The sequence below is a fragment of the Pinus tabuliformis genome, chromosome 9, assembly GCF_031772625.1.
Source record: "Pinus tabuliformis cultivar Carrire ecotype Pingquan chromosome 9, CPIR1, whole genome shotgun sequence".
Classification (NCBI taxonomy): Eukaryota; Viridiplantae; Streptophyta; class Pinopsida; order Pinales; family Pinaceae; genus Pinus; species Pinus tabuliformis.
Genome location: NC_142307.1, coordinates 1,361,551,877 through 1,361,563,942, shown reverse-complemented (window position 1 = coordinate 1,361,563,942; position 12,066 = coordinate 1,361,551,877). Strand labels below are relative to the sequence as shown.

General features: G+C 39.6%; 1 protein-coding gene and 1 pseudogene across 6 annotated transcripts; both read right to left on the bottom strand.

The window, feature by feature from the left end:
- Positions 1-1,516: 1,516 nt before the first annotated feature.
- On the bottom strand, positions 1,517-11,827 carry LOC149153559 (putative clathrin assembly protein At2g25430). 6 transcript variants are annotated; one of them, XM_089439216.1, is made up of 5 exons: positions 11,467-11,760; positions 9,478-11,128; positions 9,146-9,218; positions 8,988-9,073; positions 8,546-8,836 (listed from the first exon to the last, which is right to left on the bottom strand). In XM_089439216.1, the coding sequence occupies exons 2-5, from the start codon at positions 9,562-9,564 to the stop codon at positions 8,831-8,833; spliced, it is 252 nt and encodes an 83-aa protein (XP_089295342.1). In that variant the 5' UTR covers positions 9,565-11,128; positions 11,467-11,760; the 3' UTR covers positions 8,546-8,830. The 6 variants fall into 6 exon arrangements, 4 of the variants coding, with proteins under 4 accessions (XP_089295339.1, XP_089295340.1, XP_089295342.1 ...); XM_089439215.1 differs by having other exon boundaries at positions 9,146-9,242; positions 11,467-11,759; XR_016262483.1 differs by lacking the exon at positions 8,546-8,836 and having other exon boundaries at positions 8,991-9,073; positions 11,467-11,736.
- Positions 5,276-6,402, bottom strand: LOC149153560 (putative clathrin assembly protein At2g25430 pseudogene; annotated as a pseudogene).
- Positions 11,828-12,066: the final 239 nt, after the last annotated feature.

Below are 12,066 nucleotides of genomic sequence, written 5' to 3'. Positions count from 1 at the left end.
ATCTCTGCAAGATTTAAAAAATGCAACAAAATCCATTATCAAAAAGCAGAACACGGATCTCCAATAAAAAAGATAAAATTTCACTAAATAATCCTATACATCGCACATCTATAAATACAAGAGTACAGCTTCCATCTAGAAAATGAAGATCGAATCGCCGGATCTAAGATTTGAGCAAAATTTTCCTCCAAAACATAAATCAAGACACCTGTCTTTCAAAAACTTTACAGAATCTCTCAAAAATACCTGGACAGCGGCCGATATAAATGGATCCTTTGATGCCGGTTCGAATCCTCCTCTCGCCAATCTCCAACAAAGCTATAAACCATTGAGAAAATCCTCTTCTTCAAATATGAATCCATGTTATATTGTCGTAGAGGAAGAACTTTGATTGAACATTTTAAAAGCCATGGACGGAGACGGCCGACCTACAGAGCACAAAATCCATCCATCTTACCAATGAAAAATGCTTGGATCCACTACCACGACAAATTTGCTGGAATTTGATGGATTTTGGAATGCAAAATAAAATTTGATGATTTTTGGAATCCTCTTCTGCATTATTTCATAGTCTGAGATTGACGGTGAGCTCCTACTTGAAGATGCCCTTGAAGCATGGGCAGATTGCATAGGGCCTGTCATCGGCAGGGCTTGTGAGTTTGCAACCCAACTCGGCGGCGTTCTAGAGGCAGGTATTTGAAAAAGAAGAAATGGGAAGTGCTTTCCTCGGTGCTGGAAGTCCTTGAATTGCAGAACAACCCCAGGACCTGCGGGCGGAAACAGAGAATTACCAGATTCCATGCATCTCAAATTAAATTTGAATCTTATATAGGACCTTTTCCTTCATTATTCATCTTTGCCATTTCTTTCACGATTGAGATATGACTGAGTGAATGAGAAATTTACAGTGCTGAAACAGGAAAAATGGGTCAACCATAGAGTGGGTAATCATCATCATTTGGAGTGGGCACCCCACAATTCTGCTATCAGGTGTGTATCTCAATCGCAAATCCCTTCCTCTTCTGCAATGCTATTTTGCTGGAAACGAAACAATCTTGCATACAGATCACAGACTTTTCCAGCTCCTGAACCCTCAATTAAACCATTGAGAAAATCCTCTTCTTCAAATATGAATCCACATTATATTGTCGTAGAGGAAGAACTTTGATTGAACATTTTAAAAGCCATGGACGGAGACGGCTGACCTACAGAGCACAAAATCCATCCATCTTACCAATGAAAAATGCTTGGATCTACTACCGCGACAAATTTGCTGGAATTTGATGGATTTTGGAATGAAAAATAAAATTTGATGATTTTTGGAATCCTCTTCTGCATTATTTCATAGTCTGAGATTGACGGTGAGCTCCTACTTGAAGATGCCCCTGAAGCATGGGCAGATTGCATAGGCCCTGTCATGGGCAGGGCTTGTGAGTTTGCAACCCAACTCGGCGACGTTCCAGAGACCAGTATTTGAAAAAGAAGAAATGGGAAACGCTTTCCTCGGTGCTGGAAGTCCTTGAATTGCAAAACAACCCCAGGACCTGCAGGCAGGAAAAGAAACAGAGAATTACCAGATTCCATGCATCTCAAATTAAATTTGAATCTTATATAGGACCTTTTCCTTCATTATTCATCTTTGCCATTTCTTTCACGATTGAGATATGACTGAGTGAATGAGAAATTTGCAGTGCTGAAACAAGAAAAATGGGTCAACCATAGAGTTGGTAATCATCATCATTTGGAGTGGGTACCCCACAATTCTGCTATCAGGTGTGTATCTCAATCGCAAATCCCTTCCTCTTCTGCAATGCTATTTTGCTAGAAACGAAACAATCTTGCATACAGATCACAGACTTTTCCAGCTCCTGAACCCTCAGTTCAAACTTTAACAGCAAGTCCATCTGCAGTGCAAAGCTTATTTGTAGGAGTTCCACCTTGTGATTTAATACAAGAAGTCTACCAACAATAAAGCAGTTGGATTTCTCGGCAGACCACCAGTCCAGGTTCTTGGCGTTTTAGGTGTTCAATATGCTACTTATGATTTCTTGAAAGTGCACTACCTAATTTATCCAGATTGAAGGCGTTGCTATAATTAAGGGTTGATTTCTGCCAAATAAGCAGCTTGTCCTTCTATGTAGACCATGGTGGTAGTTATGTAGGCTGTACATGTTTTCATAAATGAAGAATATACTTCATTTTTGCAGCATAGATGGTTGCAAGTCTATCATAATCGGTAAGTTCACATCATATAGCAACCATGGCACTCACTACAGCAGTGTAGAAATGAGCAACAACACGAGTTCATTTTGACAAATCAACTGATCTTTCATCGAGATACAGGGCATATGTGCGTACAAATGCGGAATAGTCCCAAGCATTTGAGTGTGAATCATCTCTAAAATCAGACAGATTGAGCAGGCGTGCACCACGCCTCATTCCCTGAAGAACTTCCCGCTCAAAACTTGGATCACTGTCCTGAAATAGCCTATGAATGAGCATCAGCGCCTTCATTGCCACTATCCAATTGTGTGTTTTGTTGATCCTCTTGGACAGACTGTGGACACAAGCACTAACGTAACCCCTGGAATAAGAGGTGAGGTGCAAAATTTCATACACATATTTTTCATCTATAGGTACTTCATCATGACTTGTTGCCTTTACAATGGCAACATCTAGATCCGGCGCATTGTTGCTTGCAACCTTTGCTATACTAATACTCGTCTGGTCCTTCACAGCACCGAGAGCTTTCCTTACCTTACTTGGAGCCATTCGCAAATCTCAAAAAGCACAATTAACCTTAACAAAGGTTTGATCTCAAAAAAGGCAATTCAAGCTCTAAAAAAACCAAATTTCTACCAACGGGACCTAATCTCCCTACTGCACTTTTCACGGTCTAAATTCCCCAAATAATGACAAAATGTATGGCTAACGGCAAACTTGCCGATTTCACCGCCCTGGAACACCACCAGCCAAATCTCTCCACGAGAAGCGATGCCGGGGACCTCAAAGACACGGATTAAACCCTGTTATAAAAGTAGCCGACGTCAAAGGCCACAAATTACCGGCGAATATCCTCCACAGCTGGGGTTTCAGCTCAATTAGGTATATCAATTGCAAAATTTCAAAAAAATCCAAACCTACGTAACCCAAATAACAGCTAAATCAGAGAAGATATCCAAAACATATGAGAAAGATGACAATATCCTCGCTTGAAATTAAAGCAAACAAAATCTCTGCAAGATTTTAAAAATGCAACAAAATCCATTATCAAAAAGCAGAACACGGATCTCCAATAAAAAAGATAAAATTTCACTAAATAATCCTATACATCGCACATCTATAAATACAAGAGTACAGCTTCCATCTTGAAATGAAGATCGAATCGCCGGATCTAAGATTTGAGCAAAATTTTCCTCCAAAACATAAATCAGGCCACCTGACTTTCAAAAACTTTACAGAATCTCTCAAAAATACCTGGACAGCGGCCGATATAAATGGATCCTTTGACGCCGGTTCGAATCCTCCTCTCGCCAGTCTCCAGCAAAGCTATAAACCATTGAGAAAATCCTCTTCTTCAAATATGAATCCACATTATATTGTCGTAGAGGAAGAACTTTGATTGAACATTTTAAAAGCCATGGACGGAGACGGCCGACCTACAGAGCACAAAATCCATCCATCTTACCAATGAAAAATGCTTGGATCCACTACCGCAAAAAATTTGCTGGAAATTGATGGATTTTGGAATGCAAAATAAAATTTGATGATTTTTGGAATCCTCTTCTGCATTATTTCATAGTCTGAGATTGACGGTGAGCTCCTACTTGAAGATGCCCCTGAAGCATGGGAAGATTGCATAGGCCCTGTCATCGGCAGGGCTTGTGAGTTTGCAACCCAACTCGGCGGTGTTCCAGAGACAGGTATTTGAAAAAGAAGAAATGGGAAGTGCTTTCCTCGGTGCTGGAAGTCCTTGAATTGCAGAACAACCCCAGGACCTGCAGGGAGGAAAAGAAACTGAGAATTACCAGATTAAAGAAAACAAGAAAACAAAAGAATGTTCAGATACCTAATGTGTAAATCGCTACAAGACGGCTAACCCATCAACAAAAATTAAGCTTACTTGCACCCTGTGAAACTGGATTCTGGATGGTATTCGGTAGCAGTAGTTGGCAGTAGCAGTGGATAGGCAAGACGCATAGACCGGTTCACTGCAACGTCGTGGCCAAGAGGCAATAACTGCCACCCAAGAGGCAACCCTAGCTGAGTTAGGGTTTTGCAGAGCGTTTTCACAGAGCATGGCATCGAACACCCTAGATGAGTTAGGGTTTTGCAGAGCTTTTTCACAGAGCTTGGCATCGAACAACTGAGTTATTTCTGTTAATGAAAAGGCTTAGGGTTAGATGCACCCAGCGGAGCCACCGAACCGAGAATCGAGTTGTTACAGGTAATGAACAGTCTCAGGGTTAGATGCACCTAGTGGAGCCACTGAACCGATTTAATTGCCTTGATAGCATCTAACGGTGGAAAAACATTTAATCGTCTAACAACGCATCTAATGGTCAAGATTATGACAGAAAGGCAATTGGGGAGGTTGATTTCAGAGGGGAATTACCAGATTCCATGCATCTCAAATTAAATTTGAATCTTATATAGGACCTTTTCCTTCATTATTCATCTTTGCCATTTCTTTCACGATTGAGATATGACTGAGTGAATGAGAAATTTTCAGTGCTGAAACAAGAAAAATGGGTCAACCATAGAGTTGGTAATCATCATCATTTGGAGTGGGTACCCCACAATTCTGCTATCAGGTGTGTATCTCAATCGCAAATCCCTTCCTCTTCTGCAATGCTATTTTGCTAGAAACGAAACAATCTTGCACACAGATCACAGACTTTTCCAGCTCCTGAACCCTCAGTTCAAACTTTAACAGCAAGTCCATCTGCAGTGCAAAGCTTATTTGTAGGAGTTCCACCTTGTGATTTAATACAAGAAGTCTACCAACAATAAAGCAGTTGGATTTCTCGGCAGACCACCAGTCCAGGTTCTTGGCGTTTTAGGTGTTCAATATGCTACTTATGATTTCTTGAAAGTGCACTACCTAATTTATCCAGATTGAAGGTTTTGCTATAATTAAGGGTTGATTTCTGCCAAATAAGCAGCTTGTCCTTCTATGTAGACCATGGTGGTAGTTATGTAGGCTGTACATGTTTTCATAAATGAAGAATATACTTCATTTTTGCAGCATAGATGGTTGCAGGTCTATCATAATCGGTAAGTTCACATCATATAGCAACCATGGCACTCACTACAGCAGTGTAGAAATGAGCAACAACACGAGTTCATTTTGACAAATCAACTGATCTTTCATCGAGATACAGGGCATATGTGCGTACAAATGCGGAATAGTCCCAAGCATTTGAGTGTGAATCATCTCTAAAATCAGACAGACTGAGCAGGCGTGCACCACGCCTCATTCCCTGAAGAACTTCCCGCTCAAAACTTGGATCACCGTCCTGAAATAGCCTATGAATGAGCATCAGCGCCTTCATTGCCACTATCCAATTGTGTGTTTTGTTGATCCTCTTGGACAGACTGTGGACACAAGCACTAACATAACCCCTGGAATAAGAGGTGAGGTGCAAACTTTCATACACATATTTTTCATCTATAGGTACTTCATCATGACTTGTTGCCTTTACAATGGCAACATCTAGATCCGGCGCATTGTTGCTTGCAACCTTTGCTATACTAATACTCGTCTGGTCCTTCATAGCACCGAGAGCTTTCCTTAGCTTACTTGGAGCCATTCGCAAATCTCAAAAAGCACAATTAACCTTAACAAAGGTTTGATCTCAAAAAAGGCAATTCAAGCTCTGAAAAAACCAAATTTCTACCAACGGGACCTAATCTCCCTACTGCACTTTTCACGGTCTAAATTCCCCAAATAATGACAAAATGTATGGCTAACGGCAAACTTGCCGATTTCACCGCCCTGGAACACCACCAGCCAAATCTCTCCACGAGAAGCGATGCCGGGGACCTCAAAGACACGGATTAAACCCTGTTATAAAAGTAGTCGACGTCAAAGGCCACAAATTACCGGCGAATATCCTCCACAGATGGGGTTTCAGCTCAATTAGGTATATCAATTGCAAAATTTCAAAAAAATCCAAACCTACGTAACCCAAATAACAGCTAAATCAGAGAAGATATCCAAAACATATGAGAAAGATGACAATATCCTCGCTTGAAATTAAAGCAAACAAAATCTCTGCAAGATTTTAAAAATGCAACAAAATCCATTATCAAAAAGCAGAACACGGATCTCCAATAAAAAAGATAAAATTTCACTAAATAATCCTATACATCGCACATCTATAAATACAAGAGTACAGCTTCCATCTTGAAATGAAGATCGAATCGCCGGATCTAAGATTTGAGCAAAATTTTCCTCCAAAACATAAATCAGGCCACCTGACTTTCAAAAACTTTACAGAATCTCTCAAAAATACCTGGACAAGCGGCCGATATAAATGGATCCTTTGACGCCGGTTCGAATCCTCCTCTCGCCAATCTCCAGCAAAGCTATAAACCATTGAGAAAATCCTCTTCTTCAAATATGAATCCACATTATATTGTCGTAGAGGAAGAACTTTGATTGAACATTTTAAAAGACATGGACGGAGACGACCGACCTACAGAGCACAAAATCCATCCATCTTACCAATGAAAAATGCTTGGATCCACTACCGCGAAAAATTTGCTGGAAATTGATGGATTTTGGAATGCAAAATAAAATTTGATGATTTTTGGAATCCTCTTCTGCATTATTTCATAGTCTGAGATTGACGGTGAGCTCCTACTTGAAGATGCCCCTGAAGCATGGGCAGATTGCATAGGCCCTGTCATCGGCAAGGCTTGTGAGTTTGCAACCCAACTCGGCGGTGTTCCAGAGACAGGTATTTGAAAAAGAAGAAATGGGAAGTGCTTTCCTCGGTGCTGGAAGTCCTTGAATTGCAGAACAACCCCAGGACCTGCAGGCAGGAAAAGAAACAGAGAATTACCAGATTAAAGAAAACAAGAAAACAAAAGAATGTTCAGATACCTAATGTGTAAATCGCTACAAGACGGCTAACCCATCAACAAAAATTAAGCTTACTTGCACCCTGTGAAACTGGATTCTGGATGGTATTCGGTAGCAGTAGTTGGCAGTAACAGTGGATAGGCAAGACGCATAGACCGGTTCACTGCAACGTCGTGGCCAAGAGGCAATAACTGCCACCCAAGAGGCAACCCTAGCTGAGTTAGGGTTTTGCAGAGCGTTTTCACAGAGCATGGCATCGAACACCCTAGATGAGTTAGGGTTTTGCAAAGCTTTTTCACAGAGCTTGGCATCGAACAACTGAGTTATTTCTGTTAATGAAAAGGCTTAGGGTTAGATGCACCCAGCGGAGCCACCGAACCGAGAACCGAGTTGTTACAGGTAATGAACAGTCTCAGGGTTAGATGCACCTAGTGGAGCCACTGAACCGATTTAATTGCCTTGATAGCATCTAACGGTGGAAAAACATTTAATCGTCTAACAACGCATCTAATGGTCAAGATTATGACAGAAAGGCAATTGGGGAGGTTGATTTCAGAGGGGAACGCCTTACGGCGTAAAAATAAATAAATAATAACCACCATACAATAAATCAATAATAGTTCACTACATTTGTCATAATTCCCGGTAAAATATCACATTATTCTTATAAAATAAAATAAACATGTAAATTAATAATTAAATACTTTTAAACAAATATCGATCGCATTTAATTTATTGATAATCATTATCATTAAATACGGCTTCCTCATTGCATTTATAATTTCCATCTACCATAAATCTGGCCATGAACTTTTGATTCGTTGATAACTTTAATTTGGAATGAAAATTGGACTGTTAGCATTAATACTGGCCATGAATTTTTTAGGAAAATCCTATTTCCACCACTATAGGATCATTAATGCGCTCTTACATGCGCGGGAGATAGACTTTTATAACACGCGCAGGGGTAACGCGCCGTTTTTATTTTTATTATCTAGTTATAAACGTCTATCTCCCGCGCATGTAAGAACGCATTAATGATCCTATAGTGGTGGAAATAGGATTTTCCAATTTTTTATTCGTTGATAACGTTAATTGGACTGTTAGCACTAATATTGTGTGGTGGGAGGACCGAAACCCGAGTGGGACTATTCACATTAACATTGGTTTGCGAATAAGGGTTTAATTGTTATCATTGACATTAAACACCAATGTATATTTTCAATGGGTAGGTTTAGTTACCAGGTAGTTTTCCCATCCATGGAATTTGAAATGGGGATAAGTTCAAGTACGGTATATAAATTGCATTTCAAAATTTATAAAAGTTATGGTTGGGGCTCATCCTGAATAGTTTTGAGGCCTTTCCTCTTTCATTTATATATATATAATTGATTGACAAACGGACAAACACTTTTGAGACATGAGGCGTTGTTTTGATCCCAAACAGAAACAACAGAACGAACAATATGCCAGCATCTTTATTTTTCCCGAAAAAGGTGAACATCATGGGTTTGTCGGAGCCATGACGGTACAAAGAACAAACTACAAAGTTCTGTGGAGCCATGACTGTACAAAGAACAAACTATAAATCTTGCAACAGCGGTTTTTTAATAAAAAGAATACTTCGGATTGCTTTATTGAAATACTCAGTGTGAAGGAGAGGATTTCTCATTCCACACGTATGAAAACTATGCCCATTTGCCAGAACCATACGCGAATTTCCTGTCTCCTTATCCGTTTCTAGAACTGTGAAACGCACATTTGCATAATATTAGCGAAAAATTTCAATGTCACGGACGAAATGAGATTTCTATTTCATATTAGGCAATTATCTATTTATTTAAATGAGCAGTGGGTTTCGAAGTGATAAGGACATATTTTAATTGGTAGAACTTGCCTGTTTAGCAGGCATGGGATTTGTTTTTGTCACAACTCTTTTATCCAGGATTGGAGTGTTTACAGCATGATGGTGATGACGATGTCCTGCACACAATGTATTAAATATTGCAAATCATTTGATTAAGATATTGATAATACCTCAAACCAAATCCCTACCCTTTGTGAGCGGTGTTTGCAACAGAAAGAAGCACGATCCAATGACAAAGTAACAGAGCAGCAGCACTAAACCCTTCATGTAGTTTGAAGTTCCATCCTGTACAAAAATCAATTACATGATACAAATAAAAGCAGAGTGGACATGTATTTAAATGCTATAACAAAAAATAAACATACAGCTATCTTAACCTTTGGATTCTTTACAAATCAGGGGGTTATGATGAATCTAATGAGTCTAGATTTGTCTATTATCACCTACGACAAATGATGAATGAAATAAGTTTCTGGATATCATAACATTGCAATAGGGGGCCAGAGTCCAAAGTTCAAACCTGTAAGATACATGCTGTTATTAGTACAGTGGCAAATAGAGCAACAGTCTCCAGGATATGAAAATCCAAGTCCATGGGTTTTCCCATAATCCATGCATCTCAAATTAAATTTGAATCTTATATAGGACCTTTTCCTTCATTATTCATCTTTGCCATTTCTTTCACGATTGAGATATGACTGAGTGAATGAGAAATTTGCAGTGCTGAAACAAGAAAAATGGGTCAACCATAGAGTGGGTAATCATCATCATTTGGAGTGGGTACCCAACAATTCTGCTATCAGGTGTGTATCTCAATCGCAAATCCCTTCCTCTTCTGCAATGCTATTTTGCTGGAAACGAAACAATCTTGCATACAGATCACAGACTTTTCCAGCTCCTGAACCCTCAGTTCAAACTTTAACAGCAAGTCCATCTGCAGTGCAAAGCTTATTTGTAGGAGTTCCACCTTGTGATTTAATACAAGAAGTCTACCAACAATAAAGCAGTTGGATTACTCGGCAGACCACCAGTCCAGGTTCTTGGCGTTTTAGGTGTTCAATATGCTACTTATGATTTCTTGAAAGTGCACTACCTAATTTATCCAGATTGAAGGCGTTGCTATAATTAAGGGTTGATTTCTTCCAAATAAGCAGCTTGTCCTTCTATGTAGACCATGGTGGTAGTTATCTAGGCTGTACATGTTTTCAGAAATGAAGAATATACTTCATTTTTGCAGCATAGATGGTTGCAAGTCTATCATAATCGGTAAGTTCACATCATATAGCAACCATGGCACTCACTACAGCAGTGTAGAAATGAGCAACAACACGAGTTCATTTTGACAAATCAACTGATCTTTCATCGAGATACAGGGCATATGTGCGTACAAATGCGGAATAGTCCCAAGCATTTGAGTGTGAATCATCTCTAAAATCAGACAGATTGAGCAGGCGTGCACCACGCCTCATTCCCTGAAGAACTTCCCGCTCAAAACTTGGATCACCGTCCTGAAATAGCCTATGAATGAGCATCAGCGCCTTCATTGCCACTATCCAATTGTGTGTTTTGCTGATCCTCTTGGACAGACTGTGGACACAAGCACTAACATAACCCCTGGAATAAGAGGTGAGGTGCAAAATTTCATACACATATTTTTCATCTATAGGTACTTCATCATGACTTGTTGCCTTTACAATGGCAACATCCAGATCCGGCGCATTGTTGCTTGCAACCTTTGCTATACTAATACTCGTCTGGTCCTTCACAGCACCGAGAGCTTTCCTTACCTTACTTGGAGCCATTCGCAAATCTCAAAAAACACAATTAACCTTAACAAAGGTTTGATCTCAAAAAAGGCAATTCAAGCTCTGAAAAAACCAAATTTCTACCAACGGGACCTAATCTCCCTACTGCACTTTTCACGGTCTAAATTCCCCAAATAATGACAAAATGTATGGCTAACGGCAAACTTGCCGATTTCACCGCCCTGGAACACCACCAGCCAAATCTCTCCACGAGAAGCGATGCCGGGGACCTCAAAGACATGGATTAAACCCTGTTATAAAAGCAGCCGACGTCAAAGGCCACAAATTACCGGCGAATATCCTCCACAGCTGGGGTTTCAGCTCAATTAGGTATATCAATTGCAAAATTTCAAAAAAAATCCAAACCTACGTAACCCAAATAACAGCTAAATCAGAGAAGATATCCAAAACATATGAGAAAGATGACAATATCCTCGCTTGAAATTAAAGCAAACAAAATCTCTGCAAGATTTTAAAAATGCAACAAAATCCATTATCAAAAAGCAGAACACGGATCTCCAATAAAAAAGATAAAATTTCACTAAATAATCCTATACATCGCACATCTATAAATACAAGAGTACAGCTTCCATCTCGAAAATGAAGATCGAATCGCCGGATCTAAGATTTGAGCAAAATTTTCCTCCAAAACATAAATCAGGCCACCTGACTTTCAAAAACTTTACAGAATCTCTCAAAAATACCTGGACAGCGGCCGATATAAATGGATCCTTTGACGCCGGTTCGAATCCTCCTCTCGCCAATCTCCAGCAAAGCTATAAACCATTGAGAAAATCCTCTTCTTCAAATATGAATCCACATTATATTGTCGTAGAGGAAGAACTTTGATTGAACATTTTAAAAGCCATGGACGGAGACGGCCGACCTACAGAGCACAAAATCCATCCATCTTACCAATGAAAAATGCTTGGATCCACTACCGCGACAAATTTGCTGGAAACCCAGTGGAGCCACTGAATCGATTTAATTGCCTTTGATAGCATCTAACGGTGGAAAAACATTTAATCGTCTAACAACGCATCTAATGGTCAAGATTATGACAGAAAGGCAATTGGGGAGGTTGATTTCAGAGGGGAACGCCTTACGGCGTAATTACGGCGTAATAATGTAAACACATGCTCTTAACCATTAGGCCCACTCAAGTTGTATTAAAAAATTGTATTAATAAGAATGGGGAAATATTTTATATTAAAAAAGTTGTAATCTTATTTGTTAATATTGTAATGCGAAAATGTATTATTTAGGATAGTTCAAAAACTTAGTTAAATATTATAATTTTACAA